Below are 20870 nucleotides of genomic sequence, written 5' to 3'. Positions count from 1 at the left end.
TAAGTGCCTGCGTGTTGCAATGCTCACATTAGTCTCCAAAAGACTTTCTAGATCCTTACCCCATGCACAAAGGTCAGCTAGTTCAAAAGCCTCCCAAGAGAACGTCCTTAGTATTGGCTGACAACAGCATATATCCATAATCTAAACTCGAGATGTTTTGCAGCCTAGATCTCTTGACTGAGCCTTTGGGGAAAAGCGATAGCTCAGCTGCAAAGCAGGAAAACTGTGTGCTTAAAATCCTAGTACCAGCGCTGTGTAAAACCCCTACCCAAAGCCTGTCAGAGTAGGCCACACTGAGCTAGATGGTCTGATTCCATATAAGGCGGCTTCCAATGACAACATGAGGCCTGTAATTTGCCTCATAGCTATAAGCATGACTCCTGATTGAAACAGGTCAGGTGATCCTTTAATTCCCTTCTTCTTGTTATACAGATAAGAGTTCAGGACAGTACTTTAAACTGGGTTCTCCATAGCTCAGGACTGCTAGAGGACCTTCAAATTGCCTTCTTTTGCCATCATTTCTCTCTCCCTTCCCCTGCCTAATCCCCACATTAAAGGGATACAGCTAGCTGTAAGACTGCATAATCCTCAAGAAAGCTTCACACACACAGAGCTACTGGCAGTCACCCAAAATGTTGCTGAACTGCTACACACATAGCTATATATATATAGAGAGAGAGAGAGAGAGAGACAGACAGACAGACAGACAGAGAGTTCTTATGAACTACTTCCATTATTTTTCCATGTACAATACTAATAAGAGCCAGAAAATACTGCCTATGTTGACAAAATGGCTTAGTGTGCACAACTGCTAAGGGGTCTTTTGGTATACGCTGTCCCCATCTGTAGGGTTTACCATAGTGGCTTGATTCAGTACAGCTTTCCTTATAACTTCAACAGAATGTCCCAGCTTTTCCAAAAAATGGGGGGGGGGGGGAGAGAATCACCTACAAAGGCAGAATTATATACCATAGCAGAGGTCAAATTCTTAGTCCTGATTTACTGGAGAACTTTCCACCAAATGGGTCATGACATTATAAAGAGCAGAATTAGACTTCCTGGGGGTTTAACTAGTCCCGGTTTGCCAAATTAGCACTGGTCCCTTATCAAAACATGAGAAGCTGAATGGGCCCATATGCAGGCACTTCAATAACAGTGGGGCGAGCAGCCCTCCATCTACCTCAGTGTTGACCATGCTGTGGCGAACGAACACAACTATTATTTCTGCCAAAAGAGGAGGCAGCAGGAAAATGGATCTGCCAGAGGAAATGAGGGGCCTGGATGGATCATGAGGCTCAAACCACATACAAAGAGGCAGTCTGTGGCATCAGGCTTCCCACACTGCTGTTTTGCAAGCATTATTTGTACATCCATCTCTTTGCATGGGCTACTGTTCAGAGACCTGGCAAACGGGAGAGCAGCCAACAGACAGAGAGAAGAAAAGGTGAAGTGTGGGCTTGGACTTCCCACAGAGGTCTATTGACTCAGACCAGGATGGGGTCTCTTACTGGTGTGCACCAATATATTTATCTGAACTGCAGGGGCCTAGGCCAAAGTGGTGAGCTGTAGTGCAGGTGCTCATCTTGCAGAGGGGCCCAAGAGGAAACCTGTTTCTCACAACCCACGAGAAGAAGGTGGTTGATCTTTGGGTTCTCTGTACCCAAAGCCCTTTCTCTGTTGACTGGCCCCCAGCACGCCGCCTCTGTGCTGTACCAGACAGCCTGCTCATTGAGAGACTGCAAGCGTGGGCTTGTTTACTAGAGTCTGCAATCGGTGAGGTGTTTTTCTCCAAGCCACATACATGGGGGCGGGGGACACAGAGGTGTGCCTCTTTCATGTGCCAAGCAAAACCATGAGCTGTCTTTGACTCTTCCCTCCCCACCTCTGCACTTCTTATTCTTTCCATGGTTGCTCATGTCTCTGGTTAGCCAGGCATCAACTTTGCCTCCCACTTTCCCTCCTGTTTTTGAAGTCTCTTCCTTTACACCCCTTTCCCCTTCCTTCACTATTCCCAGACACTTTATTCATCTCCACAGCGACTGTGGCCTTCTGTGGTACCTTAAAGATTACACAACACACATTGACTCACCCCTCTGTCACTGCCTGGCATCTCCTGCTCTACGACAGTCAGGCAGCTCAGCTCAACTTGCCTCTCCTTAACCTTAAACCATAAGAACTACAGGGCCAGAGCGAGACACAGCTGAACAATAAAGCTGGTCGTAATGATGGAGAGCGGCAGAGGATCCAGTGAGACTGTGGGCAGTGACCCCTTGGCAGATGCCCAACCCATGTCAACCCTTGATGCCAGGCCAATATGTTGCATGTTCCGCAGAGGACCATGAGGTGAAACTATGAGGTGAGACTATGCTCAATCCAGTCAGAGGGGCATCTTAATATGAACCACAACTTCAAGAAGCAAGGGAAAGTGTGCTGTGAGGGCTATTCCTTCAACTCCATTTGTGGCACATTCTCTCTACAGATACTTATTTTCAGCTCTAACTATTCTCTACTACTCTATACAAAACTGTGAATCCATCTGACCTCATTCGGAGGCAAAAAACCCCTGCAAAAAACTGGAAGAAATAATACCCGCATATCTCAGATGGAAAGACAGGAAGTTTCTAAAAAGCCAACGGAGCCTGACCCAAAAAATGAAATATAAAAGTAGGGAGGAAATGGCTGTTTTTGAGTCTCTGTATCCAACTTGGGTCCAGTATATGGACATCTTTTTTCTGCCTCCTGCTTCAGGGGTCTGTAGAATTCAGGCCCTCTCAGATCTAATTTGTGTTTTCACTAGAACCCCACAGACTCAAGAGCCAAGTGCCAAAGACGCAGTTAAAATTAAGAGAACGGGGTGCCTCAAAGCACACTTTAGGAATTTAGTTTTTCAGTACTGGAACTGAACTCAGCACACAGTCCTTTCACCTAAAAGCCCATTCCTGGTTCGCTCATTTCGGCAGCTTAAATATACTTGCAAAAGGTAGTTTTGTTGTTTGCCATTGTTCAACAATTGCAAGCCAGAAATCTGTGCCCATCCAATCGCCCCCAAAATCAGCAAGTATAGATCCCAATCGACTTTCTACCCATCCCAGCTTGACTTCACATGAACATGCCTTTTCTTGATAAAAACAAAAGAAGAGCCAGTTGGATCAGGCCAGCATCCTGTTCTCTCCGTGGCCAACAGATCCCTATGGGAAACCCGCAAGCAGGATTCAGGCACAAGAGCTCCCTTCCCTCCTGTGGTTTCTAGCAACTGATATTCAGAAACATTACTGGCTGTTGTGCTAACTGGTTTAATGAGCTTTAGGAAGGGTAGGCTCTGTCCGGTTAAGCCAATACCAATGGCCTTTCTAGTGGATACTCACCCACAGGCAGACAGCTGTAAGGCTCCGACCTGCCCAGTCGAAGACATTAAACGTCAGGAAACAACAGACTGCGATAAAGTAATCAGCTGAGGAGAGAGAGAAGTGGAGAGGTGGAATCAGTTCCAGGACCTCAGTCCCCTGCTATAGTCAAGCAGAGTGACAGCAAGCCCCAGGGGCTAGGCCCAGGCAAATGGTACGGAATGCTTGAGGTGCATGTAAGCCACACACTTCCACCTTCTTTGAACATGGAACATGCTGCTGACGAAAGGAGCCCTGCAGCCATGGGTCAGTCTGTTCCCGTACCCAGTCACTATGGGAGCACTAGTGAGTGGTGAAGAAAACTCAGCCCTTTGAGATACATGCAAAAAAAACCACAACCCCTCCCAAAATAGTAGGTTAAGGACTGGGGGAAGAGCACCCCACACCCAGGACTTGGCGGTTGTAGAAATTTCCTTCATTCTTTCCCTTTCGATACTGTTCTGTCTTATCAAAGCAGCAAAAGGTTTGCTCCATCTTCGAAGAGAGTTGAATTCAGGCAGCTGAGGAGGTGGGCATAGCTTCCTCCTACCCCGATAAGACACCTTCTGAAGTCTTCTCTGTTCTCCACTGTGAAATCATACTCCCTTCTTTAGCATACTTTTCATGCACAGTGCTCATGAGAACTTATTTATATAATATGCATGGATTGTCACAGCCCTCTGCTATTCCTTTCCCAACAAATAATGTCGTCGATAATTGTACAGAGTCTGTTGTTGCATGCATGCATGGTGTAAATGCAGAGAGGTATAGTAAGAATAAATAAGAAAATGTGCATGTTTTGTCCAAGCAGGATGTAGAAACTTAGAACAGGGAGGATGCATTTAATTTTCAGACCCTAGTCATTGTTGGTGATCAGATATTCTTCTTCCAACAGATAATCCTCCCTTCAAAGTCTTTCCGCTCTCCAGGCTAAACCTGTCCAGTCCTCCTGCTCTTACCCACAGTTGATGGCGGCCTTCTCAAACTTAATGCACTTCACAAGTTTTGGACTACAACTTCCATCAGCCCTAGCCATGCTGGATGGGTATGATGGGAGTTGTAGTCCAAAACAACTGGAGAGAACAAGGTTGGGGAAGGCTGCTTTATGGGGTTACAGCTGATGATGGCATGATGGCGGTGTAACTTTATTCAAGCTAAGCAGGCACCAGCCAAGTCAGTTCCTGGATAAAAGGCTGCCTAGGAGTCCCTATGTAAGGAGCTCTGAGCTCCCCCAATAAAGGGTGGGCCATTCATGTATTTATTTATTTTTTAGTCTGCCAAAATCTCCCAGGGTTTGGCCATCAATAGTCCTGACCCCAGCCACTTACAATGGAGTGCACTTTCACTTACCCCAAAGTGTCTTTCCCCCAATGGTTGGTTTTACATCAGCAGTGACAGCTGGGAAGACCCCAATAGTGACAGTAAAGACAAAGCAGACACAAGCAGCCATGACCCAGATCTGGTGAAGAAAATGGAATAGGTACACATGAAGACAAATTCAGGGCAAGAAAACCCTAGAAACGTGGGTGTAGGACAGGCCCATTCCAAGGCCCAACCTTGGAAGAGCCAATTTTTCCAAGGCCCATTTTAAGTTCCAATACCTTTTTGAAAATGCTCAGTACTGAAGGGTTGTGGTCTGGTGCACGGGAGGCCCCATTTGCAGTGTGTGGGGGTTCCACACCATTGAGGTCATCTGCAGAAAAAGACAATGTTTAGAATGATTTCTCACGCTTTTTAAAATAATAATTATTATGACCATTTCTGATAAAGTACACTATGCCTGAGTATTTGCTGGATGCACCTGCAAACTTCCTTTAAACTTGTTTTTATTATGGGTTTTCATAGGACGTTGTTAATAACTGGCCCACAAAAGTTAAAACAATAATAAAGAAAATCCTAACAAAGCACTAACAGATCTGGGGTGGGGACCCTGTGGCTCTCTAGATCAGTGTTTCCCAACCGGTGTTCCGCGGCACACTAGGAGGGAGGCGGGGAGGCCGTGGGAGGGAGGCGGGCGAGTCGGGCGGCAAGAGGCTAGGAAGCAAATGGATTGCAAAGTCTGCCATGTTCAGATTCGGGTCTCGGCTGTTTCCGGCAAGTGCAGATTCGGGTCTCGGCTGTTTTTGGCAAGTGCAGATTCCGGACTCGGCTGTTTCCGCCGGCCCAACTCGCCGATCCCGCGCCGTACGTAAGAATTCTCGAGGAAAGGCACAGGCGCATTCCTCGGAGAGAGCGGCCGTTGGCGTCCAAGATGGCGGCTGTGCTGGCTGAGGGGAGCGCGGGCGGCGCCGAGTCCGAGGCAGCGGCTATTCCGCCCATGGCGGGGCTGGAGATGGTCCAGCAGGGAGCCGAAGCCCGGGTCTACCGGGGCCTCTTCCTAGGCCGGCCAACTGTGGCGAAGCACCGCTTCCCGAAACGTTACCGGCACCCGCTGTTGGAGGAGCGCCTGAGCCGCAGGTGGACGGCGCAGGAGGCCCGCTCGCTGCTTCGCTGCCGGCGGGCAGGTGGGCGCGCCTCGAGACTGGACTGCGCGGGGCAGGGGCGCGGGCTGGGATTCCATCTCCTTTAAATTGCATGGCCGGCCCACCTCTTTGCAAGGAGTGCGGTTGGGAATTGCAAGCAAAGCAGCCACGCAGCTCGATTCCAGTCGTTAGTGACCGAAACTAATCCCCCCCCCCCCCCCGCTATAGGTAAGGAAGCTGAAGACTGGTTATGGAAGGCGGTGGGCTAAGCCACAGGTGTTCTGGTTTGCGAACATTTTTCAGAAGCCAAACGTGCTCCATTTTGCGTGCCATGCTTCTGTTTTGCGGTCTGTCTGCTTTTGCTGTTTATTTTGCATTTTTGTCTTTCTGACTTTTTTGTTTTGTTTTTGTGACTGATTGATTGACTGATTGTGTGACTGCAGTACATTGTTTATTGCTTTCATTTTATGGATCAATGGTCTTTATCAATAGTAAAATTCATGTTAAATTGCTGTTTTAGGGGTTGTTTTTAAATGTCTGGAATGGATTAATCCATTTTGCATTACTTTCAGCCAAACAGGCCCAGGTTGCGCACTGAATAAAGTATTTTATAATTTTTCATATTTCTGTTTACTTACTATTTCATAATAAAGTAATTATAAAATACTATCTTTGTGTTTATTTGATTCCTATTAAAGAGAGTTACTTTATATATAGTCAATATAGGCACAGAGTTAATTTTTTAAACATTTTCTAATGGTGGCGTGCCTCGAGATTTTTTCCATGAAACAAGTGTGCCTTTGCCCAAAAAAGGTTGGGAAACACTGCTCTAGATGACATTGTACTCAAACTCTCATCACCCCAACCATTGACCATGCTTCCCAGGAATCACGGGAGCTGGAGTCCAGCAACATCTGGAGGGCCACAAATTTCCCCACCCCCCGTGCTAGGGATATTCAAATGTTTACATTATCGGCCAATGTTCAAGCGAGAAATGCTGGGTTGGTTGGTAGAAGAGGGGAGTTTATAACAGTGCACATCAATGGAGACCATCGTTCCAAAACAGGGAATAGGATGCAAGTTGAGCATAAGGGTTCCGTGGCTTATGTAATCTATTTATTTATACAGATAAATCATACGGAGAATAACCATGCAGAGAATAAAAAAGTAAAAATGTGTTATAAATCCAAAACACTCCCCTACAATTCCTTCTGTAGTAAGAAAGGCTTTGCCATGTGCCTGAAGTTCAACAGGGAGGTCTAATCTCTCTCTCTCTCTCTCTCTCTCTCTCTCTCTCTCTTTCTCTCTGTGTGTGTGGAGTTCCATAGATAGAAGCTATGCATCCAGTGTTGTGGGTCCTAATGCACGAGGGATGCATTTGAGCTGTGGGAAACCACCAACAGGGGCTCCACACAAGATTTCAGTGTTTGAGCCAGGATATAAAAGATCAGATGGCCCCTTATGATATCCTGGAGCTGAGTTGTTATGGTAAATTAATACAAGAACCTTGAACCTGGTCCTGCAACATATGGGCAGCCACTGCAACTGGAGTTATGGGCTGGCAGTAGCCTCTCCCTCTCAGCGATGCAGCCACAGCATTTTGTGCCAGGCGATGTGCGAGGGTAGCCCCACACCGAGCGCATAGCAATAACAGCGTCTTGCGGTTACAGTGCATGAATCATTGTAGCCTGGCTATTCCTGCACCATGGTGGCCACTGGTGTGTTAGAGGAGTTATCATTTGCTGCATATATTCTGTAATAGGGATGAGGAATATGTGGCTTTCCAGATGTTGGATAAAATCTGCTATTGTCCCTGACCATTGGCCATTCTGTTGCAGCCCAACAACAGATTCCTCAGCCCTGCACTAAAGCATATTTTGACTGTTACTAAGTGCTGGTGGGGACCCCCACCCCCATAACTGAATTGGAAGCATACTTCCCAGCCCATCATCTCTTCCTTCTTTTACCTTTCTTGATGAGGTCCATCTTGGTTTCCACCTCAGAGTAGGCCTCATGGGTCCGATATTCCGTCTTATCCTTCATGGAGTAGTAGCGGAAGAAGTCCTGTTGAGAAAACCAGGGCGTAGCATAGAACATGTGTTGGTGTGGAATGTAAAAACAACTATAACATAGTGGCGGTGAAGGGAAAGATAATAATAATAATAATAATAATAATAATAATAATAATAATAATAATAATAATTTATTTATACCCCACCTATCTGGCTGGGTTTCCCCAGCCACTCTGGGTGGCTTCCAACAGAATATTAAAATACAATAACCTATTAAACATTAAAAGCTTCCCTAAACAGGGCTGCCTTCAGATGTCTTCTAAAAGTCTGGTAGTTGTTTTTCTCTTTGACATCTGGTGAGAGGGTGTTCTTGGGTGATCTTGGGAACTCTTCTGAAGCAAAAAACTGAGACTCCTTGTGGCTCCACAGACCTATTGTAGAACTGAGAATGGGACACAAAGCCTGCTCCCACCTCCCTGCAAAATGGTGCCCATTGGCCAGAAATACAAGGAACTGCCCACTTGCCCACTATTTCAGAGAAAAGAGAATCCTTACCAGACGAGGCAGCATAATATAGGCGCCAATGGCCATTAGGATCACGACACAGGCGGTGATGAAGTAACCAAAGGCACTGTCTTCCAGTTTAGAGCCACCTGAAAGATTTGGAAAGAAACGGTGACTGGGGAAACTTTCCCGCCCACCTGAGGTTAAAGCAGAGGCAGCCACCTGAAAATTATGTTTCTAGGAACCTTGGGATTCCTGCTTCAAACCAGGGAGTCATCTATTGCAACCCTTTGCATGGAGGTCCAGTCACAAACCAACACACACAATGGAGGTCACCAGTTTTAATGACCGCAGAGCCAAGGGTTTTGAAGATAGCAAAACCTCAAGGTTTGTCCTTCACAGGCATTTGCGAAGGACAAGCCTTGCAGTTTGTGACTGGGAAGGGACATGAAGATTAGGGACCACAGAAGCTAGACCCCAGTGGAGAGAAGGCCCTTTCAAGAACGTACACTAAGGGGGGCCGCTGGGGCGCATTGGAAGATGGCCGACAATACCATCTCTCCGGCTCACACGAGGAAATTAAGAGGCTGCTATGGGAGTATGCAGTTCCCCCAGGGAATGGGGAAACACTGCCTTCGCCTGCGGTTGCCGATAAATCACTCCCGAGTTCGAAAGATGCAGGGGGTGAGGGCACTAGGTGCACAGCCCTTGTGTGGGTTTTCAGCTCTCCCAGACGCTGTCTCTGATAGCGCGCCTGGTTGCAGCAGCTCAAAATAAACAATTAGAGAGCAGCAAATGCTCATGTTTCAAGTGAAGAACGGCAGTTGAGACTGCTATGTGAGGTGACCTCTGTGAAGTCGAGCTACGGGCTGGATTCAACAGGAAAATATATCAAGAAGAAGACACATCAAAGGGTCGGTATGTCGGAATGGGACGGAATAGGGGGGGCTTTTATTTTTTTTAATGTGATTACCTAACAATCCCCCCCCCCAGAAGAATCGTTGCAACAACTGATTATAAGCGGGATGATTAAGAACTGTGCGGAAATGAATTACTAATCAAAGACATGGTTTGTGGAATATCTGGAAAGGAATGAAAGGCATTTGGAATGACGCAGTTATAAAAAGAGACTCGCCAGGAAGCAGGCCTTGTTGCAGGATTTACGATCGAGGGGGAGGAGACCATGGTTTTGTTATCAGATTGGACTGTGAGTTTGACCTGGCAGAACCCCCTAAGAAGATCGAGGAGAGAGTGACAGGCTTGTGAGGATTAATGGGCAGACTTTAAGAATGTTTTGTATGGAAGTGTTGAAATGGCGTCTGTCTATTTGAATATGGCTCTTGGAGGAATGAAAAATCCACACAGGACTATAACAACGTTTGTTTTTAACCCGCTTGTGGAGACTATCAGAGGTCACAAAGAAAGGAATATATGATAACAACAAGAAGATGAGGAAAACAATAAAGAGAAGATTGGATAGAACTGTGAATACTATTTGGACAGAACTGTGAATATTAAAGCAGCAGCAACAGAGATGAACGGATCCCTTTCTGAGCTCAAAGCATGGGTACCCCCAACAAAAATTTACAAATTTGGCTCTGTAATTTGGAATTAATTTGATTTGATTGGTTTGTTAATAAAAAATATATTAAAAAAAAAGAACGTACACTAAGAGCTTCTTCTGATCTGAGATTTCATCCACCCAAGTAGTCCAGGCTATTATGCTGAAAGGAGATGGGTGGTTGTGTAGCAATACTCACTGGCGAGAGCGCAGATCATGGCCAGAGCTGCAAATGTCCCTGCAAGGCCTTGCCCGCTCATAATAGGTGCTGTGTAACTGGCAGGCAAGAGTCCTGCCAGTCCAAAGAGGCTGCCCTGGAGAATGGCACCAAAGGCTGTAGGGAGAAAAGGCAGAGAGGTGAGTGGCAGAGAGGTCTGGTGCAGAGGAGATCTTGTGACACCACCCAGTGCTGAGGAGCAGGAGGCAGCCTGAATATGCACTCTCAAGGGTAAACATGCCGCACTCAGCCTTGCTGGGGAAGGACTACTCCTTCTACAGCCTCCACTGCCAATTGCCAGGAGTGATGGAAGCCATAAGACCAACAATACCTAGACAACCTTAAGTTTCCATATGCAGGTTTTACAGAGATGAAGAAGCTACTTTCTCACTTCAACACCAAGTACCTCTGTCTGTCTGTCTGTCTGTCTATCTATCGATCTATCTATCTATCTATCTATCTATCTATCTATCTATCTATTTTATAAAATTTTGTAAATAAATAAATAAATAAATAATCCCTTACCCAAGTCCCTACAATATCTTCTGCTATGAGAGTAATAGCTGTGAATTCTGACATTCCCATTCCTCCAAAGGCAATCAGGATTTGCCTTCCTGCATTCAGACAAGCTCTCTCTCTCTCTCTCTCTCTCTCTCTCAACCTCTCTCTCTCTCTCCGTTGGTGAAGGGTTGCATGTGAGAAATGTCTATATTCCATTCTGTCAATATCAAGGCCAGTCTACAAGTGACCCACACTTACAATTGATGAAGACTATCTTGACCATGGTGATAGTGAAGAATGACAAAGGGTCCATGGAGATCTTGACTATGATGGCTGTTACTAGGAAGACCAACAGGATAGCCACCAGGCTGCATAGGATCCGAACTTGCTGAGGGATCCTAACAAGTTGACATTGACAGACGGAGCGCGAGAAAATTGATTGATTGTTTGATATGCATTCAAATGAATCCCAAAAGTGCTTACAAACAATAAATAACAATGACATTCATTGAGCATCACAGTTACAGCATAAGCCATATTACATGATTAACAAATCATTGTTGAAAACTAAAATGCCCAACAAAGATGCAAAAAGGACACGATCCACCATGATTATAACTCTATCAAAAAGAAGCTCCTTTCCATTGAAAATGGCAAGGTTGTCTTGCCCTCGATGCAACTGTTGGGCCAAAAGGAGAAGAGGGACGAAGCAGGAAGCAGGAAGTGTGGGACTTCCTTTGGGGAAGAAAACTACAAAGATCTCACCTCTGGTGGATGAAGGAGTTGAGGCAGGTAAAGATGAGTAGAGGCAACATGGCGCAGAGTGTCATCACATTGTTGAATATGGACTGCAAGTGTGTGGCAGGAGGTTTCCCAGTCTCTGTGTCATTCATGTTCATATGGAGATCAATGGAGGACACATTGTTGTAAGTATCCTCCTTCAGGCGGCTAGTAAAGTACTGCAGAGAGGAGACAGAGGAGAGCATGAAGAAAAGAAGCTTCCCTGCTAAGCAATTGCTAAGTTCTTCACTGAGCAGGGCTTTCTGTCACCTGTTAAAATAATCAACTCTAAATCATGCTAAGCCATGTTTATGATGGCAAAACAAAGAGCTGTTTTGCGTGTCTTTTTGCGGAGGATGGATCCTCATAAATGCCTTGAAGAGATTCATCTTGGAAAGATAAAACACCTTTCCAATGGGAAGGTCCAGGCTGGCTCGCCTTGGGTGCTACCCCTGGGATAGATGGGGTTTGGGCAGAACAGTTGCCCTTATCGCTGCTCATATTCATCAAGCAATCCTCCTCAAAAGGCACCTCCTATGTTTGGGATGTGGGTGGCGCTGTGGGTTAAACCACAGAGCCTAGGACTTGCCGATCAGGGCGGTTCAAATCCTCGCGACGGAGTGAGCTCCCGTTGCTCGCTCCCAGCTCCTGCCAACCTAGCAGTTTGAAAGCATGTCAAAGTGGAAGTAGATAAATAGGTACCGCTCCGGTGGGAAAGTAAACAGCGTTTCCGTGCGCTGCTCTGGTTCACCAGAAGCGGCTTAGTCATGCTGGCCATATGACCCGGAAGCTCCCTTGGCCAATAAGGCGAGATGACCACTGCAACCCCAGAGTCAGCCACGACTAGACCTAATGGTCAGGGGTCCCTTTACCTTTTATGTATGGGTGCAAGCCACAGGAAGTGGCTGTAATGAAGTCCCACTGAAGTAAAAATGACTACAGTGTCTTGGACACGGACTAACACAGAGCCACCATGCCTCTTAATCTTGTCTTGTGGAGCAATGTGCTGTGGTGGATGCATCCAATAAACAACCTGATTCCTCAAGGTGTATTTCAGTCCCTCTAGCAGCACACTAGGATACCCTGACACACAGCTTCGGAATCCCTGATCTAGGCCAGCCCTGGTGAAGGCGTCTAGTACCAAACACATCAACTATATATACGCAAGTGGCTCCCACTTCCCTTGAACTTACCCCCGTAGCAGTCATGAAAAAATTCCATGGCAAAAGTGTCCCAAGACCAAGAATGAAAAAGATCAGCCAGACAGCCTTATACCTGCAAGAAACAAGAACAACCAACGAGGACTAAATGGGAGCTCCTGGACAAGGGACAGCCTAGCCATTTAAGGCATTTCTATATTGCCATTCAAACTGTTGCATACCGCTCGAGGATTAAATAAATGTTAGAAACGCTGTAAGTGCAAAAGGTACTAAACATGCCAGAGAGCCAGTGTGGTGCAACGACTAAGAGATTGTTGGACCTGGATTCAAATTGTGACTCAGCCACGAAGCCCACCATTTCTCAATCTAACCCATCTCACAGGGATGTTGCAAGGATAAAAGGGGGAAGCTGAGAACCCTTGGAGTAAAGAAAATAAATTAATTTCCTACTAAATAAATAAAATGCTACCCTTGGGGCAGAAAAAATAAATAAATAAATAATCATAGAACTGTAGAATTGAAAGGCACCATGAGCTTCATTTCAGTCCAAATCCCTTTTGCACAACGTAGGGCTTGAACCCAAGACCCTGAAATTAAGTACTGATTGAGCTAGAGAGTAAGCTATGCTGTCGCAGCAACCAGCACGGGAGTCACATCTTGCTCCTTCCTCACCTGGAGAGTCCCACTATCCCGTGCCGGAACGCTAGTAACCAAAGGAGACCAATAGGCTGATCTGGGTTGACACCAACACAAAACAGTTGCACTCTGCAGTTGAGTGCTTGCTGCAGATTACATCACAACAGGAGGTTCATTCCACACAATCTAGGGTTCTTAGGGTTGCAGCACCTACCCCTTGGAACCCCCTCTACTTGCATGTTAAAACGGTGCCATCTCTGTTGATTTTGAGAGCCTACTGAAAGACCTTCATCTTTCAACAAGATGTTTATATGTTGGTATCGAGGCTGCAGTGGTGGGAAATTGAGCAACCGTTTTTATAAACATGCCCTTCAGGCTATATATAGCCCCAGAGCCAGTAAGGGGCAACTTGTAGGTTCTTATTAGAATCTCTTGAGTACAATATAAATCAGCCTTTCCCAGCCTCCAGATGCTTGGGACTACAACTCCCATCAGCCCTGGACACCATGGCCAATGGTCAGGGATCATGGGAGTCGAGTCCAAAACATCCAGAGGGCACAAGGCCAGGGAAGGTTCTATATAAATCCTTTCAAGATCCTTTGCTCTGCTAGTTCTTGCCAGACTCTGTGAGGTAACTTCAGTACTATTCTCATTTCATTCCTCCCCGTCCTTCAAACTTAATATGTGAGCTTGTTGGGGACATGGATCCATCTCGTATACAAATAATTCTCATCTCGAGACTTGGGATGGACCATCTGTAGCTCTAAACAAACAAATGAGTGTACGATGCAGCTACAGTTAAGAGTCCTGTTGATTTCGGCAAGATAAATTTAAGCATGTGTTTGCCTGGGCTAATGAATGAGTAAGTGTGCTTGACCAATTTTTTTTTTTAATTGAGTAAATATGTGATCTTCCAAAGCACTCAGGCACCAAGCATGGAAACACAGGAGGGGGGGTCCTTCTTTGCTATCTTTTATGACAGTCACAGAAGCGTTGAGTGGGAGAATACCTGCCCAGTCTCTTAGGATCATTCATACAACAATACTCACATGTTCAACATAGGATAAAGTACCAGATTTGTGGCAAAGGAGGTTTTGGGTGGTGGCTAAAATGAGGCAAGGTACGTACAGCAAGGGGAATGGTGTAAAAATGTGATTTATTTTATGCATGGTCTCCTGGCATTGCCAGGAAGCATTGCCACGGCTTCCATTTAGGAAGAAAGAGCACAGAGGCTTTGTTCAAGCTCTGGAATTTCTTTCTGTGGCTCATCCTAAGCTCGTGCCAGGAGCCCTCAGCGCTAAGCATGTTGCCTTATGTCAGAAAGTGAGAAGTTTGTGGTGAACAAAGCTAGGAAGAAAGAGATTCAGAAGCAGGCAAAGAGACAGAGCTCGTTTTCTAAAAGGGACTGCCACAGCTTTTCCACTGCCAATTGATTCTGTTTGTTGTTGCTCCTGCCTCGGAACAAGGAAGTCTCTTAAGAGACATCAGTGCAGTCATCGGAACATAAATCCAGTCATCCAAAACACTCACACTACGTTTCCCATACAATAAGTCAGACAAAAGGTCCTGGGTTCAATTCAGGGCCAAGCAGGGCTGAGAAAGACTCTTGCCTGAAACTCTGGAGACCTGTTGCCAGTCAGTGTCAACAGTACTGAGTTAGATGGCTCCTTGGCTTGAATCTATATAAAAGCAGCTTCCTATTTCCATGTGGGGAAATGTGTTATGTGACATCAAAATCAAAGTGTAGGAAAAGAAGGGGCTGTTTCATACAGTGCTAGCAAAGCTGGTTCTGGGTTTTAGGGGGGTCTTTGTTAAAGTGCCCTAGTGCTTGGTTTACCATGGTCACTAGGTAAGTCTGCTAGGTAAGTAGAAGACTTACCTAGTGACCATAGTAGGCAGCAGCCATGCTCTGATGAGCAGGCAGCTCCGTCTGGATGTCTGCACCTTTAAAATTACCCACAATGCCCCTGAGATCGCATCAATCCAGGGTATTGTAGGACATTAAAGTCACAGTGACTCTCAGACCAAGTTGCATGGGCACAAACTGGACCACCAAAACCGTTATTTTTAAAGGTGGTCTAAAGTAGCTGTCAGCAGTGATCCCTGATAAGGTAGTAGGACTCCAGCAGCTGTGTGTTGTGTGTTAGTGGTGGGCCTGGTGCGAAATAAACACACGTGTGTGTGTGTTTGCAGGCAGTTCCCTTTCTGTTCCATTGTGCCCCAACCATACCTGTCCTGAGGGCTGTTGCCTGTCATTTTGGCACTTTGCAGGTGTTTCTTGTGTGTAGCAAATTCTCACTGCTTCACTTCACAGCTGGCCCCCTAGAGAGTCAAAAGAGAAGAAAAGGGTTAGTTACTGATTAATTTTGCTGCATTAGATTACTATGAATATATTATACATCTTGCACCATATATTGACAAGACCGTAGAGCTTCATTGAAAATATTTGGTTGTTCGTTATGCTCAAATAAAAGTAATAGATTTTTTTTAAAAGGAAAGAAAAAAACAGTTAATGAGAAGCCAGAACAATGGAGTCCAGTGAAATTGTTCATAGAATCCAAAGAAACTGAAAGGATCTAGAAACACTGGTGGTTCTAGACATCAGCACTGAAGCAGCTGAACAGAACAAGGATGCATGTGGATTTCTAGAATAGAATGTGCTGGCTTACAGACAAGCTTGTCTCTTTTTTTAAAGAAAAAAAGTTTCTAGTCCTCAGGAACACAAATAGAAAATTTAATAGACAGTGCCCTTGTTGACCTCTCTAGAAAATACATGCAAAAACACATTTGGCAGTGGCATTTTAAAAAGGAAATCTTGCTTGTGAATGCTGGGGAAATGCTCTCATCAGGGATTTGTTGTGGATCCATCCCTTTAACTCTCACACAGGTCCATCTCATTACAAGACCTGGATGTAATCCTTGTGCCCTTTCAGAAGTTGCACACAACAGGTTACTACTGGGCTGTTACTGATTTGCCATAATTATATATTCCCCACTTCACTCCTAGCTCTCCCACCTTCCACACACAATGTTCTATTTGCCAAAGGCTGAGAACTGAATCAGTAATGGAAAAATGGGGATGAATACTGTCCAGAAATCTACACACAAATACAGCGATGGAAATCTGAGTAAGCAGAAACAACAGTGGAAAAGGCCAGAGGTAGAGCAGCCATCATAAAAGATCTTATGTGCTCAAGCGATCAAAAGACAACAAGTAGAAGAGTGAAGAGAAACCAACATCTGACGTGATAAGGACTAGGAGAGCAAACAAGACCATGTTGCTACACAGGCACAGACACAATCATAGCAATATTTCTTGGATAGAGAGCAGATACAGTGGTTCCAATCTGATCTACACGTAAGTCTGAAATGGTGAGCCCTCCTTGCCCTCTCCCATTATTGCCCATAACTGCACGGCATCCACAGCCTGGGCACATCACAGCCGCCTTCCAAAGCCCTCCATACACAAGCATAATAGGATGCAAAGAAAGAGCATCACTCTGGGATACTTTATAAAGTTTTTGCTCCCTGCTCCTAACAAGATACGGCAATTTCCCATCGAACTTGATTTCCCCCTGGTTAAGTGCATTTGGGGATGGGGACTTATCATCTGCCTTATACCATGACATGGAGAAAGTGATCTTCAGATTAGATGCTACAAAATGAAATAACTTTTAATGGGAAGGTGCTACCCAAACATCATCTCTTTGAACTGGGATTTTGCTCCTGTGTGCATGTGACATTTAGTTATTTTAAAGCACTTCCATATTACTTAATACTTCAAGAAACTTTAACTGTGTACAGTCTGAAAATATGAACAACATATCATGAAATCGTTAAAACAAAAAGTCTTCTGCGTGGTTTGCCAACTTGTTCTTTTTACGCAGATTGAAGAGACAGCTTCCTGCCTTTACAACATTTCTCGCTTTCCCACTAAAGCTTAGCATCTTTCATACATGAAATGAAGAGGTCAAAACCACAGCTCCTGTGGTGACTTAAGTACAGGCTACAGCAAATATGCAAATTCCAGTTGCATAAGAATGGAGCTTAGCTGGTTATATTTAAAAGCTGTTTGACATCTATTTGTGCCAGGTCCTGAGATTTTCCCCCAAAACTCTCTTACTTGTCTGCACTGCACATACACTGAATCTCTGTGATTCTGCTAAAGCATGCACTTTTAAATAAATACTTTTTACAGCATAATTAGTGTACAAATTGATTTACAGTCTTTATCCATCTCATTCTTATCACATTTATATGGCCCCATTTGACAAAGGGCACATAATCACTTCTCCCTTCCTTCTGCTGCAATACCTTTCCAGCCTTTCTTGGAATCAGAGGAGACCAGAGTTTCCCCTTGGTCTTTTCTCCCCAAGGCTTGCAATAATGGCCTGTTATACCACTAGGTATTTCAAGACTATTGTTTTATTGCACCATGAACATAGAACTGTTACTCACATTGTTTGGGTAATCCAGATTTCCTTCCCACTGTAGTACTTACGTTGATGGGAAAATGCAATTTATCTGCGAAAAGCAGCTGCAGTTTGGAATACAGTAAGTTCAGTTGCGCACATGCCACAGGTACCTATTGGCTAGTGCCCATGACACCACTGGTCTTACAAAGACATACTTCTCTCTCCCCCCTCCCCAAAGATCTTTATTGAAACTTAACATATATACATAATAACCAAAATTCCCAATGATTCCCTAACATAAAATATAGTATCTAAATTACAACAGCTGCATAATTATACCCTTAATTATAAAACCCACCACCCACCCACTACTTCCCTCCACAGCAATTTGGCTTCTTTATATTTCTTTCTACCTTTTCCCCCTTGCATTCTATAATAAATTATTTTTGTTAAATTCTGATTTTTCCTTCTTTCTTTATTGGTTTTTGTTATTTCTTACATTTCTTATTCTAAGCCTCTTAGCATGTCATTTTTAGAACATTATTTTGACCTATAATCTTCGAAATACTACCACTCCATTCTTTACTTTTGATTTGATTGATATCTTATGATTGAAGTTAATTTTGCCAATTCTATATACTCACTTAATTTACAAATCCACTCTTCCTTTGTTGGTGTGTCCTGAGATTTCCATTTAGTGGCAATCACTACCCTGGCAGCTGTTGTTGCATATAAAAAGATGGGTTTTTTTCATATGTGGTATGTCTTTGCCCACCAACCCTAATAGATAAGCTTTGGGATTTTTTATCAAGGTTTTTTTAAGCATTTTCTTAAGTTCCTCATGTATCATTCCCCAAAACTTCTTTATTTCCTTGCAACCTCATCACTTATGAATTATCATTCCAGGTTCTTCATTACATTCTCTTTCTCTCTTACGTTCTCTTTCTCTCCACAAAGCCCACAATATTTTTTTATATCTATCTGTAATGTTTTAACTACAGTATTACACACAAAAAGAGCAAGTAACAACCAATAAGGAACCATAAGGATAAAGGATGGTACAAATCACAAATTGCATTCAGTTCCAAAAACAGAACCATTCCCACAGGTGACACCCCCCTGGCAGTGCAGAGATATAGTAGGATATCACTCCACCGGTGCCGAATTTGGGGCTGAAGCTGGACTTTCATTTTCAAGCGGAAGAAATGCCCTGGTGTCAGAATTGCAAAATGCTTTGAAAGCCCATAATCCTAAAGGGCATCATGCAAAAACACCAGGTTCCCCGGAAGCTGCAGGATTTTTTCTTCATGCTTTTAGCCAGGTGCAAGCAACATACATACCATGAATCACACCCAAGCCCTCAGGCACTTCTGTAAAAGGCAGAGATTGCTGCTATGATCCAGAGCGTCACAACTTTCATTTCAAGATACATTTCTAACCATGGTGGTTTCAAAGAAAAGTTTGAAACAGCATTGCATTTCAGGGAAAAGTAAAAGGGTACCCGAGATTTTTTTCTTCTCCTTTCTGCTAAAAGCTCACAATGATTTTTTTTTTAAAGACTCAAGTATTTTACATCTGAGTGTTAGTATTACAGGACAAGACAAGGCTCGGCACATGTGTTTCTGTCTATGAACTGCCATGGAAAACCACACTGTGAGACCCAAGTCCTCCAGACATCCAGCATCCCTGTGACAAGTCCAATCAGTGCAGCAGCTGAGAAATGTGCTGCCATGTTCATTACTGCCAGGAAATTTCAGCTGGATCTGGGATGGGTCAGGCTATACTTATGCATGCAAAGGCAGCCCCAGACAATTGGGTTGCACTGTGTGGAGCCCTTTGCTACTTGTAGGCCACTCTGTATCTTATGAACTATCTCTCATCTATATTCTTTCCTGAACATGGCTTCAGCCTATACCTTTCTTTTTTACCACTTTTCTTTTAAGTTTCTAAACAAATATATATATATATATAACAAACAATCCCCATATACCCCCACCCTCCAAGAAACATTCCATGCTCATACAATGTAAATAATAAAGTAAAAAAAAAGTTTGGACGTGGTTTAGAACCACTGGTTAGGTGTCTTTTACTCTCTTCTCTTAACAGATTGTCCTAAAGTGAGCCATGGGTGAAAAGGCAACACTGTCCTTTCTAATGTACTGGAAACAAGTATGCGCCATACAGTTTCAAATTCGTCTTTGTGTTCCTGAGTGCTCTTAAGATTATTTGCTACTCGATACTTCAGCTGGGGATCAATCTGCACTCATAGCAACCTGGCCAACCTGTGAACACAACACTCCATGACCCTCACCAGGGTACCACTACTAACAAAGCTTCTCTCCTCTCTCTCTCTCTCTCTCTCTCTCTCTCTCTCTCTCTCTCTCTCTCTCCAACACAGTCCCTGCTTCCACCACAGAAAGAGGCTCCAGATACAAGTCCAAGAGTGAGGAGAAGCACAGCTTTCCTGCCTTGGAAACAAGAGAGAATTTAAGCCAGATGGAATGGAAACTGGCACTTACCGTGTCTCAAGTTTGCTGAGCCTAGTCCTGTGTTGGGAGCCGTGTATTTGAAAGGAGTGGATATGTGTTTTGCTTTCCACTGTTTTTGAGACTGACATGGGGCAAAGACCATGTCAGAATCATGGGCTGGATCTGACTTGCGGTCAGATCAGTGTCTGGCGCTACATCTGGTCTGTCGCTTGAGTCACGGCTTAAGTAAACACATAATGGGTAGGAGCAGCTGCGGCTGCCAACTCTGGGATTATGGTGGGGATGGAGGATGCTTGTCTCTGTCAGGAATGCTAAGTAGGTCTGCATTATCTGCTGGGTCGAGCTAGTCTGTGTTTGTCACTAACACCCAACTCCCCTCTGCTCTCTTCTTATCAGGAAGGGCAGGAGTTGCATTTCATAGAATCATAGAACTGTAGAGTCGGAAGGGACACCAAAGGCCATCTAGTCCAACCCCCTGCAATGCAGAGCAGAGCGGTGCTTTAGTTGAACGCATTCATGACAGATGGCCACTCAATCGCTAGTGAAGCAGAGTCCACCACCTCCCAAGGGAGTCCATTCCCCTCACTGTTAAACAGTTCTGTCAGAAAGTTCTTCCTCATGTTTAGCCAGAATCTCTTTCCTTGTAATTTGAAGCCATTGAATTGGGTCTACCCTCCAGAGCAGGAGAAAGCAAGCTTTCTCCATCTTCCATGTGACAGCCCTTTAGATATCTGAAGATGGCTATCATAT

At 44.7% G+C, this 20870-nt stretch overlaps 1 protein-coding gene across 5 annotated transcripts in view; it reads right to left on the bottom strand.

The window, feature by feature from the left end:
- The window catches only part of SLC29A1 (solute carrier family 29 member 1 (Augustine blood group)), an 83171-nt gene that overhangs the window by 7361 nt on the left and 54940 nt on the right, over positions 1 to 20870 (bottom strand). For 4 of the 5 annotated variants that reach the window (XM_083497151.1, XM_083497152.1, XM_083497155.1 and 1 more), the window contains 10 exons: positions 15447 to 15538; positions 12614 to 12695; positions 11406 to 11599; positions 10899 to 11038; positions 10122 to 10256; positions 8413 to 8510; positions 7813 to 7909; positions 4985 to 5076; positions 4734 to 4842; positions 3366 to 3451 (listed from right to left, as the gene is read on the bottom strand). In XM_083497151.1, the coding sequence (XP_083353277.1) occupies positions 3366 to 3451; positions 4734 to 4842; positions 4985 to 5076; positions 7813 to 7909; positions 8413 to 8510; positions 10122 to 10256; positions 10899 to 11038; positions 11406 to 11599; positions 12614 to 12695; positions 15447 to 15472 (1059 nt within the window). In that variant the 5' untranslated portion in view covers positions 15473 to 15538. Of the gene's footprint in view, positions 1 to 3365; positions 3452 to 4733; positions 4843 to 4984; positions 5077 to 7812; positions 7910 to 8412; positions 8511 to 10121; positions 10257 to 10898; positions 11039 to 11405; positions 11600 to 12613; positions 12696 to 15446; positions 15539 to 20150; positions 20591 to 20870 lie in introns of those variants that run through there. The other variant, XM_083497154.1, reaches the window with a different exon arrangement.

Source organism: Podarcis liolepis (assembly GCF_965112155.1).
Source record: "Podarcis liolepis genome assembly, chromosome: 3".
In the NCBI taxonomy this organism is placed as follows: domain Eukaryota; kingdom Metazoa; phylum Chordata; class Lepidosauria; order Squamata; family Lacertidae; genus Podarcis; species Podarcis liolepis.
This window is presented reverse-complemented; position numbering and strand designations above follow the sequence as displayed.